The sequence below is a fragment of the Amphibalanus amphitrite genome, unplaced genomic scaffold (assembly GCF_019059575.1).
Source record: "Amphibalanus amphitrite isolate SeventyFive unplaced genomic scaffold, NRLGWU_Aamphi_draft 000433F_arrow, whole genome shotgun sequence".
Taxonomy (NCBI): domain Eukaryota; kingdom Metazoa; phylum Arthropoda; class Thecostraca; order Balanomorpha; family Balanidae; genus Amphibalanus; species Amphibalanus amphitrite.
The window spans coordinates 430,610-451,429 of NW_024881927.1; the positions used below are offsets into that span (position 1 = coordinate 430,610).

Consider the following 20,820-nt stretch of genomic DNA (forward strand, 5'->3'; position numbering starts at 1 on the left):
TGAACATGACAAACTCTGTCAGGTGGCGGAACAGATACAACGGAGGGCTGTCTATCGGATTGTCCTCTATCCTGGACAGCTACCTTGACTGAAATTATAATAGCAGGTTTGCCAGCAGAAGTACCCACTAGGTAAATAAATCAAATTACCATTAACACTGGAGAAATGGCAATGAGCGTACTATTGATTACACCAGTCTTTGCCGAGCCATCAATTTAGTTTGAAATTAGCACCATTATCCAATGGTCCGTTCCCCATTAGCTTATTGTAATTTACAGCCACCCCCCTTGATTTGATATAACCATTTATCATTGCTGATGTTCCCACTCAAATAATTGGATATCACATTTGCCAAAATTTGTATACCTTCAACAACATAGCAATCGGTAAACCGAGCTTCCTTAAATTAGAACACCACAAGTCGATTGTCAATTGCAATTGAATTGCAAGTTAAATAAATCATCTGGTCGAGTATGTCAATAAAAACCTGCATTATAAAATTGACTCTCATAAATTGGTTCGGTAAGATTACATGAAATCACATGAGTTGGATTGTTTTTTTTTTTTAATCGAAATGCCAAATTGAGACTAATCCGGCGCACTACCTTAGAATTCCCTTGATGCAAATACTTACGACCCCAGAGAAATTTGCGACAGTGCGGGGAGGGACGCCAGACAGCAATCCACAAATAAAAATATTCATGATCACAAATGATTGGGCACTACCGAGAATTACTTCATTAAATCACAGGCAACACTCAGAATATCTTCTTCTTCTTCGAGGATTAGGGCGCGTAGCCAACACTCAGAATAGTCAAGTTGAAATTCCGATCAAAGTTGGCGTGTCCAAGGTTAGACGATGAGAAGTCAGGATGTACCAACCCGCAGACGATACGATCTTATGACGTCATTACTGATCAACAAGCGTAAACACAGTCTGTTTCCTGGAATATGACGTCACTGAGTGAATATAGCAAGCTGCGGTGGAGACGTTTCGGCTGGTAGGCGTAAATATCGTGTAGATGAAAGGAGTAGTAGATGGTCTGAGTATTTGGCGGCGCACATTTCTCTATCCAATGTTTTTTTTTTTCATGTCGCGGGTAACAATTGATTCGTACCGCGCAGCGGTGCGCACATGGACTGAAGGGATTCTACGGATCAGACAGGTAAGGAGATACAGAAGGAGTGACCTTGAAGTGGTCGATAGATATTGAAACCGGAATTACACAAGGAGGAAAAGATCTAAGGATGGATGCTAGCCGAAGAGGAGGTATGTTGCAACACTTTCATGTGTTTTTGACTCTGCTGATACGTCTAAGTCTACTAGGATTGGAACTGTCTCACGTTACGGAGGAAGTAAGTAAATATGTTAGGCAGATATCAGAACAAAGAACGCCATAAGACGCCCAAACTGAGAGGTGAGTCAGAAAGAGACAGAGACAGGACGAGGGAGCACACTGCCGAAGGTGAGTGACAAATACGAAAATGATAGAGGATAAGGCGAGGAGAAAACCGCCGGGATGAGGTAAGCGAAGGTTAAGTCCACCGTCGGAAGGATCGCAGTATGCATCACTCATGACGCTAACGCGCTTGAACACACATCTGCAGGACAGAATTCCACGGCGTCGGATAAAATTGCAGGATAGATTCAGTCATGGAGTCTTTCGAATCACACCGGTCAATGATCCGAAGGCGCCACTTGCGGGTGCCATGACTGCATGGAGTACTGAGTAGGTACCTGTCTATGAGCCCAGTGAGACTGCGGTCGCCGGGGCAGCAGGATTGTGTCCACCGGTTCGTTAGGTGAAAACGCGTAAGACGGTCTCTCACAGAAGGGCTGCAAGGGTCAGTAACCAACGTCCGGCCGCGGATATTTTTAGTAGGGAGACAGAGATGTGCCGTGAGCGGCAGAGGTTGACGGACCAATCATAAGCCACCGAGGAACGCTAATAACTGACGCTACCCGCGTCGATCTTTAGACAAGTAATCGGGGTCAAATGATGTAGGTGTTCGAAGAGAGTGGGCCGGCAGAGATTGATTGAACCAATCACACCCATCGACGAACGCTAATAATGTAATCGCTACCTGCGTTGCACCGTTAGACAAGTAATCAGGGCCAAGTGATGTAGGTGTTCGAGGATATTGGGCCAGGGAGCCCAAGAGGTGCTAGGAAGAGCACACACAATTTCAATGTTTGAATGGGGCGCGATAAGTCGTTGGGAGGTAAGAGTAAGCTTAGATGAAATTTACCCTAATCACGGAGTCTATTGAACAAATTGCGTTTATTGTCCCTGATATGTACCGCTGGAGGGAGTTAGAACAATTGCTGGGAGGGACTGAGGTCGACGCGGGATCAAATTTTTTGTAGTGGGATGAGAGAGGTATGACAAAGAGAGTGAGTCTGAGGGAGATTGAGGTATGCGTCATATAGTGTAAGGACCAGCGGGAGATCTAATCTCAGCATTGAGGGCGACATTAAATGGGGATGTACTCGATTATCTTTGGGATGATAGGCATAAGAAAGGGAGAGAATGGTGGGTAACTATCAGGTATCAGATGGTGGCTTCAAGTTACGTCCTCAAGGGAGGCATCAAAATTATGTGCTTTGGGGAGACTTCCGTGTCCTAAATTCCTTATGAGACAGATACCATCCTAGGCAGTGAAGACTATATGTTGACAAGCGACAAGCCAGCCTCATTATAAATATTTATCGGGGTTACATGAGCACAGTAAATACGTATTTAGCCGCTAATTCGAATTAGGAACGCATTACCGACTCATGTAGCCACCTGCTAGTACGAATCGGCGATCCGATCCGCGGTTACATGAGCAAAGCAAATACGTATCACGATCGGATTCACCGCTAATGCGAATCAGGAGCGTACTACCGACTCATGTATCCACCTGCTAATACGAATCGGCGGTCCGAACAAAATCCGCAGAGAAACAGGCTTAGGAGTGAATAGGACCAAGATACGTATTACAGGAACTATTTCTTCCCAAAAAGAAACATTAAAATGCAAAATTACAGGTACCTTTTTCATTTTCTTCTTTTGAAATAATTATTAAAAAATTATGTCGGTATTTTGTCAAGTTTTCAAAAATAAATATCGTGAAAACCAAAAAGTAAAAATATAAGTAGGGGAGAGCGGGGAGAGTTGTATCATGTCCAAGTTGTATCAGGGCGAATTGTGCCAAACTTATCCAATGGATGGCGCTCGCGACACGACCAGCCGACGAGGTTTTCCGGGCGCCATCTTTCCCTGTTCTGTCTTGTGGCTGAGTGGACGCGTCTCGAGGTGAGAGCCGATTTTATGTTTTTTTAATGTCATTCTAAAAACATGAGTTGCAAGAAAATGTGTGTTCTGGGCATTTAGATGTGCACGAATTTGAAAGATCTCCGTAGCGGTGGTGAGGGTAGGTTCTAAGGCTGCGTGAGTGAAAACGGATTTCTCCAGCTGTCCGCTGTTTTTTGAGCACGAGGATATTTTTTCCAAGATGGCGGCTAGGTACATGTTGTATCAGAGCCGGGTGGGGTATGTTGTAACATGTATGTGTGTATGTATGTATGGGTATGTTGCCTTTGATCGCGAAAGCTAAGCCCTGGCTCGCGTTTGTAGGTAGCTAGTCAATGCTCGTTCCATTTCGGCACAATGTGTTGGCTTCTTTGCTCTTAACGGGCCACTTTTGCGTCTAGTCTGTTGATGTTTCGTTCGCATTGCATTGACCTAAGTTTGGTCTAATAAAGTGAAGCCTTTGAGCATACCTATACATTGTATTAACCCCATTTCATATTGTTGTTATGTTCAAAACCAGTAGCGAGCACACTCCCTGAAACGTGAAATAGTGATACAAATTACCCCACCATGTGATACAACTCACCCAAGCCATGGGGCAAGTGGTATCAAAAACATTGTTCTATTCGGGAGACCGTAGAAGAAAAACCGGTAGAGGTAGCGGAAAAGTTACTTTGCACAAAAAAGCAGAAGAATCAAGGAAGGGGATAGTATGGAAATAATGAGTTTATCACGGATAGTTACGAGGTTATGGGTCTCGGAGTAAAAACTGATACAACCCACCCCACTCTCCCCTACTTTCAGTTGAAACATTTTTCTGACAGCACTACAGACGAATCAAGAGAGGCAAGTGCCCAATGAGTCAAAGCAAGACAACTTTATGTTCAACTTTTTTTTGTTAAGTTAATTGAGAATGATCTGAGCAGATTAAATGCAAAAAAGACATAAGATGATAAATTTTTAATTCAGTCACCTCTATTGCTACGGAAATGCGCCACATTGCGCATCGGGCCGAGAGCCAAACTAGATCCGTTTGACGTCACTAAAACGAATTTGCTCATGTAGTCGGTGCCTTGAATAAGTTCTAGGGGAGCTGATGCGAATTAGCGTAGTACGTATTTGGAACGGATCGCTCATGTAGCCGATTTGTACGACTCGGACCGGAACTGGACGTATTTCACAAGAACTATTCTTTGCTGAATGGAAGCGTCAAAATGCAAAATGATAAGCATTTTTTATTGAATGCTTCGTAGAAAATAGCAAAAAAAAAAGTTGATATTTTTGTTAAGTCTTTGAAGGTGAATTCGGTAAATAGCAAAAATAAAATGAATGAAATATTTTGATGGATAAATTTATTCTGACCACCCTGCTGTCGCTGCATGGCTAATCAGTGCTCAGTGATTTAAAACACGAAAACTTTGTTTTCAATTTTTGATTTCATGTTTATTTTTAATGTTTTTGAGCATATCAAATGATGTTATATCGTGCAATAATAAAAATTTAGTTCGGTCGTCCCTGTAAATGCCGCAACTGCGCCATGACTGTACGCTAATCCTATTCCGTTTGTGATGCGAATTACCGGCCGTCGAGGAGTCAGCCCGGGTGAGCCAAACAAGATCCGTTTGACGTAGATAAAACGAATTAGTCTCATGTAACCGGTGCCGTAGATACGTTTGTGGGGAGCTGATGCGCATTAGCGTAGTGCGTATTTGGAACGGATCGCTCATGTAACCCCGGTAATTATAAATATTGTTTGTGACGAAGCCCAGGCGCAAGGAACGGTGGCGGAAGGGAATCGATCAGCTTGAAACCAACGGACCGATCATCTCTTGGAAATAGGTGTGTAATTACGTTTGAACAAGAGAAAAATCAAACAGCAAGAGAGTCAACTAGTTAATCAACAATTTGTGGATCTACCAGCCTAAAACACTCACCCGAAGTTGTTGCAGAGGACGGCACAGGTCGGCAACCCTCTCGGCAAGAAAAACACCCCCGATGAAAATTTTTTATTAAACAATATTTTTTTGAAACATACTCCCCACCGCTTCCGGACCCCCTGGGGGCACTCATCACATTATCAGTGGTGCTTCATGGTTATGCTTTGTTGTTAGTGTATGGGCATATTTTGAGCACATTGCAGCATGATATTGGTGGTGTGTAAAGCAACTGATCTCCGCAGACTTTGCACTTACTTGCAAAGCCTGCGGACTGACTTTGCAGACTGGCTGACAATGAGCAATGCATTGCTGACTGATATCATTTATTCTGTGTTTGTAGCACAAAGTACAGAAGTGGCACATACATTGTTACTTTGAAAACCTGATGTGAATTTGATGTAGAAAATTGGTGGCTGACGTTGAGTCCTTACGTATTGTGAGTAGTGTACAGCTGGTGCATTGAGCACAGACTTGAGACCAGTGACGTTTGTATCAGTAGACTGTGTTTGAGTCTACTTATATGGGTAGTCATAAAGCAGGCGTCACACTTCTTTTTGCAACCAAGGAGAAGCGCTGTACCCAGAGATGCTTTCTCATCCAACCTTACCGAACCAAACCTAACCAAACCTAACCTTACCCACAACCTAACCTACAGCGCCTCTCTTCGTTCGTTCATGGTTGCAAAAAAACAAGTGTGACGCCTGCTATACTACTACCCTTATATGGCCTTGGTTTGAGTGTGGTGACCGAGTAAGCTGATGTGCATAGCCATGCAATAAGTGTTTTGAAATATATTTTGGGACAGTATTGAAATGGTGTGTTTTGGCCATCTGGCATGGATGATGGAAAGCCACTAATTCAACTTCAGGAACGCTTCTTCATTATGCTCATCTAAAGCACAATCATCTATTTTCTCTTCGCAAGGATTGATTACTAATTCACTGTCAATTATAACCTGGTCCAGAAGGTTTCGCTGGGCCACACGGTTCATACAGATTCATCCACAGTGCTCAGCAGTGCATGTTTTCAGATTTCAACAGACTGTAATTGTTTCTGTATGTACATATGCATCATGCAAGGGTACAACAGATGCGGTATTTGGTAAGCACTAAGCAGTTGGCAGCAAGGTGGCGTTTGCACTTATTGGCAGAACCAGTTGAGCAGGACTAAAACTATCCTAGTTTCTCTCCAATTTACTCAGATCCGTCTCAACACATTGAACATATTGAAAGCGTCCATCCATGAAGATGTCTGCATGTATACTCATTTCCGAGAAGGCACGCTCGTCGCTCATCCATTGCCGAGCAGGCACGTGCGTGCCCATCGCCGGCGCGCATTAGCGCGCGTCCATGGCTGGGGCGCACGCGCGCGGCCATGGCCGGCATGCACGCGCGCGCGCCCATCGTCGCACAGTGTGGCCAAACGCCAGATTAGCGCGAATTTAATCAAAAAACGAATTTTGGAATTTTGACTTTTTATAACTATCAGTCGATAGGAAATTGTCCAAAGTATGTCAATATCACATACTTTGGTTCAATGTCTTCCTTTCGGTGTCCAAAAAGCTAGCTAAAGTGGACATACGCAATGCCGGTCCCGGCTGTGCTGAAATCGTCGAAAACCCGCGTCATGTTTACAACACATTTTGGCGTAATTGTCGGAAAGGTTTGGAAATAATTGGAGTGGCATATGACTACTGCGCCTATATTTGATAGTATACCCGAATTCTATAGGTATCCTTGGACTAACCGATGAGTTATGCTCATTTGAAAATGACCTTTTCAAACATCCCCTGAAAACACTGTCCATCTTAAAAACGTAGAGATATAAGAAAATGGCCAAAAAACTCCACGTCAAATCTACCATGAGAAGATTCGCCACACTTTTCTGGACATGATCCATTCAAGAAACCCTGCCCCAACCTGCCCCCCGGCCTTTGGCTCAGCTTTGAACGTATCGGGTTGGCCCGCCCGGGGAGGTCCGGCTACAGGGTGGGCGCGGCGGCGGCTCCGTAACGTTACGCGGATGGCTCAACCGCTGTATTTCTGACTTGTTATAGTGCAGAATACGGTCGCCAATGAATAAATCTTGACAATTTTTCAACCCTCGCCCATGTAGGGGGTGAGGGTGGGGGTCGAAAGGACCCCTCTCGGTTTTTCGCAAAAAGCTCATGTAAAAAGCGGCCGATCGCGACGAAACTTTCAGTACCCTCGAGTTTATCAATTTTACACCTACCCATTAAATTTCACGACCCTGACCCCAATGACCTTTGACCTGTGACCTATTTCTCGAGACCATGTTTGGCCGGAAGCGCGATTGGGCGTATGTTTGCTTGCATTAGCCGCGCGTTTGCAGTCTTTTCGTGGTTTCAAGCGTCTAAACATGTGATATTATGATGTTGGTCCCATGCATTATGGTCGGTGTCAAGATCACTTGAAGGTCAGGTCAGTTCAATGACCTTTGATGACCTTGGTTCACCTTTTTTAGTTTTACATGTTTTCAGGCTAGTTTTTGGAGCTGATTTCGGATTAAGTAAACATTTGAACATTTAGGAAGAAGTTTTGGTGCCTTCGTAACATGCAACGAAGCTTTCACTGGCGGTTGACACCTTTTTTATGAATACCCGGCAGGACTGGTTGGCCTGACCTGGCCTGGCCCGACCTACGTTCGCGGCTAGCAAAACAATACGGGCGAGGGTTAATGACATGAAGGTGCTTATGGTGTAAGTCTTTGTTTTTACTCTTATTGCTGAGGTTCAGTCCTATCGGTGCGTGTATTTCAGCAACCATCTACCGATTCATGTGCTTCACCAGGAACATTCACACAGAAACATAATTAGATGTTGATTTTTTTTCAAGCAAACTTTGGACAATCATAAGAATTTACCAGAGAAATGATGGGAATTTCGTAAACGATTCCTCCTCCTAACATGCCCATCATTGCTGGGACCCACAATTTTATGCCTCTTATTTGCGGTTAAATTCCAGGATTTCGTAATCAGAGTCGGAGTCGTTCGGAGTCAACAGTTCTGACCCTGCAGTCAGAGTCGGAATCGGAATCGATTTTGGAATCCGGACCAAGACTCGTAGTCTGAGTCACCGAAAATCCATCGACTGCGTGGACTTGCCATGGCTGCGGAGTCAGAGTCCGAGTCGATCGTATAAGTCGACAGTTTTGCCCGGAGTCAGAGTTGAAATTGACTTTTGAAAGCCGTAGTCGGAGTCGGAGTAACTCCATCGACTTCACAGCCCTGGCCTGGTAAGCACATCACCCGTCGTAAGCTAGTTCTCCTTACTTTTAGAGGCGGAACTATGCCATTATATGTCAGCAAGCATTTATAATGCATCGTAAAAGGTCTCACATAGGTTTAAGTGTCAATTTTGAAACCAGGAAACCATTTTCAACGGATCCGAGCAGCGCTGGGATTTAATTCGCGCTAAACTGGTGTTTGGCCACACTGTGCGTCGGCACGCAAGCGCGCGCGCGTCCATAGCCGGCGCGCGCGCCGCGTCCGTACCCGGCGCGCACCCGCGCGCGTCCACAGCCGGCACTGACAGACCCTGACCGACGGGCGTGCTGCCGTCGGCGGTCCTGACAGATGGGCGGCGGGCCCGGCTCCCGCAGCTCCGGCAGCGGGCGGCAGCCATGGTCGGCATACACGCGCGCGCGCCCATCGTCGGTACGCAAGCGCGCGCGCGCGCGCCCATCGTCGGTACGCAAGCGCGCGCGCGCGCGCCCATCGTCGGCACGCAAGCGCGCGCGCGTCCATAGCCGGCGCGCACCCGTACCTGGCGCGCACCCGCGCGCGTCCGTACCCGGCCCGCACCCGCGCGCGTCCACTGCCGGCACTGACAGACCATGACAGACGGGCGTGCTGCCGTCGGCGGTCCTGACAGATGGGCGGCGGGCCCGGCTCCCGCAGCTCCGGCAGCGGGCGGCAGCTCCGGTGACTGTTCCGGCAGCTCCGGCAGCGAGCGGCGTCTCCGGCAGCGCTCAGCAGCGGCGCCAAGCAGCAGCAGCGGCTGAGCCAACAGGCGGCCGCGGAGGCACGCCCCCCCCCCCCCCCCCCCTTTGCACATTGTTCGTCCATGGAGATGCCTGCAAGCACGCCCATTGTTGAGAAGGCACGTGCATCCATCCATGGCTGAGCCATGGCTGAGCACTGAGCAGGCACGTGCGACCCCTTTGCACATTGTTCATCCATACATATTGTTGCGGACGGAAAATTCACTGACCAGGCTCAGGGCTTAAACACTCTGCTCTCTTGACCTTCGAATCTATTTGACCTCAGATTCGATCACGACACGAAATTCACGAGCGATCCACGAACGATCTCCCGACATGACCTTTCAACGAAGAATGGGGGCCAGAAGCCCGCGAAAAGAGACGCATTTGAGCCCCCTTCAATCATTGGCGAACAACTACTACGCGTCCGATTATAACCAATCAGGACAAGAGTAACAAACGACGAAAAATCTACCGAAATGTAAACAAAAAGAGCGACATAACCGGCGCAATGACACAAATAACTGGCGCAAGCGTTGCCAAATGCAGCCATATTCTTTACAGTAGTACATTTTTCTACTCTAGGACTCGGTACTCAGAGCACCTAGATGGCACCACTATCGGCCCAGCAGTGGGCACCACCATCCAAGCGGATAGCCCACAGCCGCAGCAGTCGACAAGACGTAATCCGTAACACTCCCCACCTTAGAGCGTTAACCTGCTTACGATCTAACCGAAACAAGCAATGCAAACAACACACACAATACAAAAGCAATCGCACACAAGTTTTCCTACTCGGAAACACAGCGCGCGTCGAAACCACACACAACGCCAATCAGTGACTACTACCGCATATCCTACCTACTCAGCTACTTCTAAATCGTGCAGCCTTTGCACCGGTCGCGTGCGGACACCCCTCGTCGTCCTCACGTCCGCCGACCGCACAACACCGTCAGAGCTAGGATGCAGACGCTGTACTACACCCATCAGCCAGGACAGTCTCGGGACATTTTCCTTTCGGATAAGTACAACCGAACCTATCTGGAGCCTACCTCGAGACTTGAACTTCCTCACAGAGTGAGGCAAGTTCTTCAGATAGTCAGCCTGCCACACATCCCAGAACCTCGAGAGTAAATCCTGGCGCTGAAGCTCCCTCTCTGCCAAAGAGGACGCCGTGACCTCAGCGGAGTCATCCACCACGGGAACACGGGCACCTGCCACTCCACCCGACAAAAAGTGACTCGGAGTCAGGGGGTGAGCAGCGTCAAAATCATCACTGACAAACGTCAGAGGACGAGAATTCACCGCAGCCTCGACCTCATGAAGCAGAGTCTCCAGCTCCACCTTCAAAAGTATGCTCCTGCCGAGCGTCTTCTTCAGGGCGCTCTTGACTGTGCGAACCAGCCGTTCCCACCAGCCTCCCCACCAAGCGGCTCTGGGGGCTATGAACTTCCACTCCGGGCTGGCGGGTCCGAACTCGGACAGCAGACTGGCAGCCGCACTCTTAAACGTACAGGCGTTGTCAGAGTATATGAACGCCGGCATGCCACGCCGGGCACAGAACCTCCTGAAAGCCAACAGGAAGTCCGACAGCGACATAGAATCGACCAGCTCCAAATGAATCGCTCTGGTCACACCACATGTGAACAAACAAATGTACACCTTCTGTCGGGAAGGACAGAAGAGCGGGCCGCAGAAGTCCACGCCTGTCACAGAGAAAGGCGGAGCCTTACTTGCCCTCAGAGCCGGGAGAGGCGCCACCGGCGCGTTCAGAGCGGCAGCATCCTGTCTCTGGCACGCAACGCAGGCGCGCTTTACTCTCTTGGCTGCTCTCCGGGCTCCGACGATCCAGTACTCGCGTCTGAGAGTCGTCAGGAGCGAGTCAACACCAGCGTGCTTCAACAGCACGTGTTGAAAACTGATGATCAGGTCAGCGAGGTGACCCTTGGGGATCAGAATGGGACACTTGTCACCAAGAGTCATGTCAGAGTTCACCAGTCTACTGCGCACTCGCAGCAGCCCCTGCTCGTCCAAGAACGGACGCAAAGATGCAACTCGGGAGCCGCCGCTAAGAGGCTTGCCTCGTCCCAGAGCATTCAGTTCTGTAGGATAGGCTTGCAACTGGGTCAACTTGATGAGACACATCTTTGCCTCCCTCAGCTCGACAAAACTCAGAGCTGGGAGGTCACGACTTCTACCAGAAACTCGCCGCTCTTTCAACCTCTTGATGAACCTCAACACCAGAGCGGCGACACGAATGGCCTTTGTCAGAGAGGAGAACCGCTCTACCTCAAAGACAGGCTCTGAAGACGAATTGGCAGCGACAACAGTGGCCGCCAGCTGAGCTGCTGCGACCGGAGCCGGGGCACCAGTAGCCTCTGCAGACAGCTCAGACTCGATCAAGTCCGGCCCTGGGGGGAGGGGAAGGTCAGCTGCACCATCATCACCCTCTCTCAACCAGTCCGGGCCAGTGAACCAGCACGAGTCCGTCAGTGCCTTGGCATTGACACCTCGCGTGATCAGATCAGCAGGGTTGTCTGATCCAGGACAGTGAACCCACTGAGCAGGGTCAGTCAAACAGTGGATCTCTGTCACTCTGTTGCGAACAAACTGCTTCCACCTGGACGGATCACCCTTGATCCATCCGAGCGACACCATCGAGTCCGTCCAGCACCGGTACGGAGAATCCGCTGGCAAGTTGAGCGCGCGGAACACAAACCTGAGCAGTCGGGCAGCCATCAGGCTGGCGAGCAGCTCGAGACGCGGCAGGCTGACCCTCTTCAGCGGAGCCACTCGGCCGCGAGCGATCACCAGAGGCGTCACCACTGATCCGTCACTCATCGTCAGCTGCAGGTACACCACGGCACCGTAGCCCACCTCTGAAGCATCACCAAAAGAATGCACGGTCAGAGCACTGACATCACGCCACCCTTCAAAACAGTAGCTCCGTGGCACAGTGATCCCCTTCACAAGTCTCAGACCGTTCAACCACGTCATGAACCTGCTACAGATATCGTCAGACACAGGTTCGTCCCAGTCGAGACCCAGACACCAAGTCTCCTGGAACAGCTGCTTCAGAGTCATGATGTAGGGAGACAGGAAGCCTAGCGGGTCGAACAGTCTAGCGATGAAAGACAAGATCACTCTTTTAGTTACCCTCACCTCCTCGGGAACACAAACCCCATTGAACGAGAACACATCATCACCGGGCTTCCACTCGACTCCCAGGACATGGTGACTCTCGGCGGCATCGTCTGAACTAGACAGCGCGGCCGCTTTGTCCAACACGACAGAGCTGTTAGAGCTCAGCTTAGTCAACTCCATCCCAGCCTGAGCCAGGACCTCCTTCGCCTCAGAGTACAGAGCTAGTGCGTCATCCTCAGAATCAGCACCAGACAAGAGGTCATCTACATACATGTTCTGACCAAGTTCCGAGACCGCACGTGAGGGAGGACACGAGAGCAGGTGGTGTCTCAGCGTGGCACCAAGCAGGAACGGGCTACTCTTGACCCCAAAAGTTACCCTGTTGAAGGACATGGTCCTCACGACATCATCCTTGTGCCACAGGAACCTATGAACGTGCTGATCACGCTCCCTGAGTCCAATCATGAGGAACGCCTTGCGGATATCCGCCGACACCGCGAACCTCCATCTCCTAAACCGCATCAGCACCTCAACCAGGTCTGGCAGTAGGCACGGACCGGTCTCCAGGCAGTCATTGAGACTCACGCCATTGGGTCCCTTGGCTGACGCATCAAAGACAGGCCTAACCTTAGTGGTAGCACTGGACTCACGCACTACGGGTCGGTGCGGCAGGTAGAACACAGGACCATCCACCTCATCACAAGACACTTCGGTAATGATCCCCTCAGCCTCAAGCTCCTCTAAGGCACGGTCATAGGCTGCATGTAACTGAGGGTCCTTATCTAACTTCCTATCGAGGCTAGCTAGTCTAACCTCAGCAGCTCTCCTGTTGTCTTCCAGACAGAGCTGCTTCTCATGCTTCCACGGAAGCTGAACTACATATCTCCCATCTTGGAAGCACACAGACGACTCAAACTCCTGCACGACTGGGTCCTTAGACACATCCTCCTCAAACGGCGAGTCTGAGATCCCTACACTGTCTAGATCCCAGAACCGTCTCAGTCTATCCTCAGACACATCTGACATGACGAGGAGCTGAGTCCCAGTCACAGTCGGGTGACCCGCAGGCTCACCAGAGGGCCCAGACAACACCCAGCCGAACACTGTCTGCTGAGCCACCGGACCTGACCCATCCACCCTGATGAAACCGTTCCCCATCACCTGCCAGTAATAGTCGAGTCCGATGAGAATGTCCACAGAAAGCTCTCGACCATCCTGTGGAGGATCGGCCAACTCCAGGTTGCTGAACGCAGCCAGCGCACTGGACGGGACCGAAGGCCGAGCGAGCGGAGCGCAGATCACTGGAACTTCAGCGACCTCTACCTCCACCTCTGTGGGCTGAGACACACAGGCACCTGACATCTTGACACAGTAGATGTTTCTAAGCCTAGAACCACTCTCGCCCCCACCAAACGCTGCATATGACATCTCACGTGAACCGATCCAGTCAGGGGCACACCTGTTCACCAAGGCAGACGAAATGTATGACCGGTTGGATCCAGTGTCCAACAGCACAGTAGCCTTGGTGGTACCCTTTCTCCCCTTCACAATCACTGTGGCAGTAGGGGACACCACACTCAGAGAGGGCGACGAGCATGACAAGTTAGTGTCCAGTGACGGCTTCACAGAGGGACCATCAGCAGCAAGGGATGGACGATCACCCTGCTTAAAACTCGACACAGCATGGTGCTTCCCGTTACAGTTTTTGCACCTCTCACTGCAGTTATACCCCTTGTGGCCCATCCTCAAACAACGAAAACACATACCTGCCTTCTGTATCTTGGCAGGTCGGTCACCCACCGCCAGCTTGAGCAGGTCTGGGCAGCTAGCCGTCTGATGACCACCACTGCAGAATCCACAGGCTGCAGCTGAACTTGACGTCTGCAGGGCAGCAGCAGAGGCTGCGGGCCTCTCCCGCCTGGCACGCCGCTCCTGCCGCAGGCCAGGAAGCTGCTCAGCTGCAGGTGCTGCCAGACCACTGAAGGCCTGGGACCTCTCCAGGCTGTTGCTTTCCTTCTTCAGGAACTGAAGCAGGAAGTCCAGGTCGCTCTCCTTGCCTCCTCCTTCTCTTGCCCAGTTCTTGCGGACCTCTTCTGGCAGCCGTGACACTAAGAGCGGTGTCAGGACCACTCCGTACCTCTCTCCTGTCACCTCCAGTGTCTCCAAGCTCCTCACGTGGACAAGAAGCTCATCTTGCAGACACTTCAGCGACAGCTTCTGCTCCTGCCCTACTTGTAGAAGGGCCTGGATGTGTCCGAAGATGATTCGCTCCTTCCGACCGAACCTCTCCTGGAGGATCTCGCAAGTGTGTTGGTAGCTGTCCTTGCAGAGAGACATACCCTCCACACACCGCTGAGCTTCTCCCGACAGCAGGGAGCGCAGGTAGGTAAGTTTAGTTACCTCTGGCATGTCACTCTTGTCCACTGTCACTGAGAACGCCTCCCAGAACTGGGGCCACTTCAGCACATCCCCAGCAAACTTGGGCAGCTGCAGCTTGGGCAGCCTGACCTTATCCGAGGAGGAACAGCTGGATCCAGCCTCGGCACTCTCCTCCATGTTTCCCAGCAGCTTGACCGCTCTCTGCCTGGAGAGCACGGCCTGGTCCCTGACCTCACCAGCTGCTTCGATGGCAGCAGCTATGTCAGTATCGGGCAGCTCCATCTCGTAGTCGGCCTCAGCCAAGTCGAAATCTTCCAGCCGCTTTTTTAGCTCGGACAGCAAATCACACAGAGGCAACTTCTGCACGTCCTTGCTAGACAATACACCTTCTAGCTTGGAAACAGTTCTTGTGAGCCAGCCCTGAGCACTTATTTTCCGCCGTCGAAGTTTTTCTAACTCAGCCATGCTGACTGACTGAGTCCCGAGATTTCGGCACCACTGTTGCGGACGGAAAATTCACTGACCAGGCTCAGGGCTTAAACACTCTGCTCTCTTGACCTTCGAATCTATTTGACCTCAGATTCGATCACGACACGAAATTCACGAGCGATCCACGAACGATCTCCCGACATGACCTTTCAACGAAGAATGGGGGCCAGAAGCCCGCGAAAAGAGACGCATTTGAGCCCCCTTCAATCATTGGCGAACAACTACTACGCGTCCGATTATAACCAATCAGGACAAGAGTAACAAACGACGAAAAATCTACCGAAATGTAAACAAAAAGAGCGACATAACCGGCGCAATGACACAAATAACTGGCGCAAGCGTTGCCAAATGCAGCCATATTCTTTACAGTAGTACATTTTATCTACTCTAGGACTCGGTACTCAGAGCACCTAGATGGCACCACTATCGGCCCAGCAGTGGGCACCACCATCCAAGCGGATAGCCCACAGCCGCAGCAGTCGACAAGACGTAATCCGTAACACATATCAATATAATTTACCTTATTGATTAGTGTGAGTCTTACAAAATCTTAAACTCAGAAATACCACAAGGCAGGCTGCCTGGGTGAGTTGCTAATATGAACATAATGAACATTATACATTAGTGCAGTACCTATAAGTATCCACCATGCTGTGTGAAGGACTTGGCCCTCACGTTCATTCGTTTGGTGATTGCACATGGTGGCATGTGTCCCAATTGTTCTCCCTAACCCTTCTTACAACTTTGACTAGCAAGTAGAAGCTGGCAAAATGCAAGGAGCTTACAAAGTATGCTTATATGTAGATAACTGAGGATGATTCTCTCAATTGAAGCATGATCCGCACTCAACAGCTTCTTCTGTTCTGTTCCACAAACTAAAAATGAAATGCCTCAATTTTCCTCAAAATATATTCATTTATCACTCATAAACAACAAAAATATACATTAAGTAGGTACCAGGGCAATAAAAAACATACAAGTTACATATTCTTTCATGTACCGTCCTTTCACAGCAACGATATGTAGAAACGCACCAAGACGTTCACGGAGAGCCCACCCATAACAAACTATAGTTGAAGCCGGGGCTCTGCTGCAGCAGCACTAGCAGGGGAGACGTACAGGGCACAGAGGTCAAGTCACAACATCATGTTGTACGACCTGTTGTTCGAAAAACAGATCAACATAGATCTTGAAAAACTGTAGCGCTTTCTTCAGTCACTTAGGTAAGCTTTCTCGCAAGACGTTACATTAGATTCACCACTCTTGACAAAATAATCAGATTCAAACTTAGCTCTTGTGCCTGATGCACTTACATTTCAATTTATTGAAATAAAACACTCAAATTTACCCTTGAAAATTGTTGACATTTAAATGATATTTACATCAAGATTTTGATGATCAGCAAACAAGCTATTCAAATCACACCCAAATAATAACTTTGGCAATGTTGATAACTCTTGCTGTCTTATTGAAAAGCAAATCTTCAATTTGTTCATATCCAAATCCAATGCCAAGCACTGAAATCTTGTTGCAAGGCTCTAAAAACAACAGACAAAAACAAAACAGACAATGGAAAAGTCTTGCGGAAATCGCCAGTGCGGTGCGGCGGCCTTGGCGAAATTTCCCAAGGCTGCTCTTTATTTACATTTTAGCGATGGGCCAACTTGGCCGCCCAAGTAGGGGAAGGTGGGGTAAGACGGACCAGCTAAGGTTTGAGGCCGCATATCTTGCTACACTGCTCTCGTAATTCATATTATTTATAGTCTTCGGAATGCTCAATCCTTCCTCTGTTGATATGTGTAAAGACTAAATTTCAAATTAAAGACATCTAGGTGGTGGATGCTCTTAAAGAGGGACATGTCAAAAACTCAGACAAGAAAAAACGTGGGGTAAGACGGACCACCCAGCAGTGCCTGCTATCCGTTCATGTGTGTTACACTTCTGCTCTGTGCTCTTGTAAGAAAAATTAACCAGAATGGTAAAATAACGAAATGAGCCTTTATTCTTTACTCATGTGTGATGGAAGTGCAGCTAAACGCTGGGAACATGTGTGTTGATTATCGTTTGGCATGAATGCATGCTAACTGAGCAGTTGCTTGCATGGCTCACATGCAACAAAGACTCCTTCCTGAAAAATTAGCTTACTTAAACTTGTGTCAATGTTTTGGAAAAGAACTTTCCATATGCAGGGTACAATGGACCACCACAGGGTAAGATGGACCACAGTGGTCCGTCTTGCCCCAAATCTAAATTCTGTCATTATCATGAAGTATATGTCAAATAGCCCAACATTGCAAAACCTTGCCTTTCCTAAAGTGTGACTATAACTAAGTTTATAACTTTGTTCTTCACAGTAAAGTGCAAAATAGAAACTAATAATGCAAGAAAGGCGCCGTAATTGAATCACCCGCAGACCTCTTATATTAAATCGGTTTGACGAAAAACAACATTTTTCTCAATAACTCAAAAGCTATGCATCCTAGCAGCATGAGCTCATGGTGGCCATTGTTACGAAGGAAAACAAACACAGTGAGTGCATAAAGCAGTAGATACCAGCAGCGGTTCAGCCGGGAGGGCTGGTGGTCCGTCTTGCCCCGCTGGGCCGTCTTACCCCACCTTCCCCTACTTGTTTTGCGTGAGTAAGTACAATTTTGTCAATTTTGAAACGGCTATATCTCGCAAATTTTGGTACCGATTTACATTTTATGCATATCGTTAGAATCGGCAGAGTCTGGGGAGTTCATTGATTGGAAATTTATGCCGATTCCTTTCAATTTTTAAACCCTTTAATGAAGTCTACAACTGTACCTTCGTTTTTTTCTTGCAAATATGAAAAACAGAGAGATAGGGAGTCCCGAAAGGTAGGGTGGGCCCTTTGCCCCACCCTACCCTACTAACGTTTACTAATCTCCAAAGCTTGTCCAAAGCCACAGCATCGGGGAATCGATTTCTGCTTTCTTTTTGCAAAATGAAAAATGCGAAACGCCAACGGTTTTTGAAAATAATTTAACTGGTAATACATTCAGAATTTTCATAACCTAGCATGATATTATTATGTTGATATTCGGAAAAACCGTAAATTAACTTTTGATTTGAAGTTTCGTAGAGAAGCTCCGATTTCACGCGATTCAAATATAGTGATAGTTGCGGAATCTAGTGGGTTTTAACGTAAAAATAGTATAAAAAGTAGGTGAAATCCTAGTTTCAACATTAAATTACTCGTGACTCAGACCGAATTTCGAAAATCTGATTTCAGTTTCGTAAAGTGGAGTGCTGGTTCTACCACAGATCAAATTTTGTATTTTAGCTGACAATCTACCTTTAAGCAAAAAAAAAAAAAAATCGGCTCTTAACCCTCGCCCATGTAGGGGGGCTTGTGCGACCCCCCCCCCTGAGGTTTTTCTTAGCTACACGCCGAACCGTTTCAGATAGCCTGCTCAAATTTTCAGCACCCTATGGGGCATCCTTTGCGCAACTTTTGTTTTTGTCAAGGTCATGTCAGGTCACGGAGTTATGACGTCATAAAGGGAACAACCTCCGGCCAGATTTACGCTAAATTGGAGATTGCTTCACATTGTTATAAATGCCGACCTGACACACTGATGGATTGTTTTAGAATCATAACTGGCTGATTTGACATTGGCACAATGTCCGTTGACCTTTTCAAGGTTACTAAAGGTCAAGGTCAGGTCAGTGACCTCGGTTGACCTGTAATGACTTATTGCACTTGTATGCCTTTTCGGGGTATTTTGATGCCCTGAATTCGAATTTGCTATCCATTTCAGGCATCGTCGGTTGTTTCTTGGAGTTCATTTTGGGTCAGGGTCAGGTCAGTGACGTCACACGCCTGACGTGACCCAATGCACAAATGACCTTGCAGACTTCCGATGCTCCCAACGCATCATTTTTAGAGTTATGACATCGAAATACACACCAAACGATAGAGAATTGATCAAGGATCACGATAGTGAAGGTTTCAAGTCGATATCTCTTACCGTTTTGCCGCAATCGGCGCGGAAATCTGAAAAAGTTAGATTTTTCCGAAAATTTGACCTTTGACCGGTCATAAGTAGGTCAAATGTTGACCTAGGACCAAAAAATATACCACCAATCGCGAGATCTCGTTGAGAGCAGAGAGTTTTCAAACGCCAGGGGGGGTCGCACCAACCCCCCCTGCATGGGCGAAGGTGGCAAAACACCGTTTACGGGCGAGGGTTAAGATCCGCCTTGTTGAGAGCTTTCGGTTGCCGTTTTCCCCGTCTTTCTACGACCATCGGTTCGGAAGTTAGACAGAAGGAGGCAGAATCTGCCCCCCCCCCCCCCCAGCAGGGCGCGTATGGCTGAATAGCCCAGCAGGGCGCGGGTTAATGATCACCCGGTATCTTTATCCTGTTAGGTTTAGAGCTATGCGACATTTCTTTGTTTTTAAACATTTAAGACGTGCGTGCTTTTACACATGTTGCATTTGCATTAACTGATTCGTTTTTCACATCACTGTCAAACAAAGTGGCTATTGATGTAGTGGGCGCCGTGCGCTTGTCGCTCACCTGCGGGCCATCTGGGCAGTGTGTGTCTGTCTGGTCGGCTGGCCGCTGAGTCGACTGGCTGCGCCACGGTGCCGGTCTGCCGGTGTTGTTGGCCGAGACCTTGTGCGAGTGGGCTCGGTGCGCCGCTATCAGCTCTGTGGTAGCCTCTCGAGCCGCGCCACCCGCGCCTCACGCGATAACGGCCCGGCAGACGGCGTTACGGCCCTCCGCACGCCCGGAATGCCGTTCCGTAATGACGTTCAGGCATATCTGAGGGAGAGGTAACGTAGCAGAGGATCGTAAAGTAGGAAAAATTGAGCATTAAACTTCGACCGGGTGGGGAGGGGCGTTTTTAGCCACACCGCCCAGTTTTTTTTTTTTGCGTGTGAAAAGAAAACTGCGACGCGCAGCGCCGCGGAACGATACGTCAATTTCGCATCGTGTGTAAAATTTTTGGCCTTAGGTCACTGTTGTATCGTCAGCTTCGGCTGCCCTTTGCGTACTATTAATCTCCGCTTCCACTTGCTTTATTCCAAATCCAACACGTGGCACACTCATCCAAGGTTCGGCCATTACTCCCCCACGCACTACCCATAATGCATCACCGGACACTACCCATAATGCATCACCGGACACAACAGTCACACAAGCTCAGGTCACCAGGTAAAGTGAAGTGACCAAGCTTAAATAAATGTGATTCTTACATTCCTAAAGATTATATCTTAGAAGTTTGAAACTCAGACTATTGCATGATGCATAGATAACATGAATTTACCTGGATTTGACACTCGTTTTTGGCGCAAAAAATAAGACGTCACTTTGGCCTCTTATTTTTAATGACGGATTTTTAATCAGTATTTTGAGAGGCTGATATGAGTGATACCTCAGCAACCGCTGGGCCGATTCGCCTGCGGTCTTTTTTTGTTGGGTAGCTCCATCTTTTCTGCCACGCAATGCACTTATCGTGGTGCATTCAGGTGACCGTCGTGGCACGTGGCACGTGAAAAGTCGGGGTGTTCAAGTTGTTCTGCTGGAGTAACAATTTTG

At 48.4% G+C, this 20,820-nt stretch overlaps 1 protein-coding gene across 1 annotated transcript in view; it reads right to left on the reverse strand.

The window, feature by feature from the left end:
- Positions 1 to 19,998, reverse strand: part of LOC122391346 — a 262,100-nt gene extending 242,102 nt beyond the window's left edge. Inside the window, exon 1 of the mRNA XM_043385148.1 lies at positions 19,795 to 19,998. Within this exon, the coding sequence (XP_043241083.1) occupies positions 19,795 to 19,805 (11 nt within the window). The 5' untranslated portion in view covers positions 19,806 to 19,998. The remainder of the gene's footprint in view (positions 1 to 19,794) is intronic.
- Positions 19,999 to 20,820: the final 822 nt, after the last annotated feature.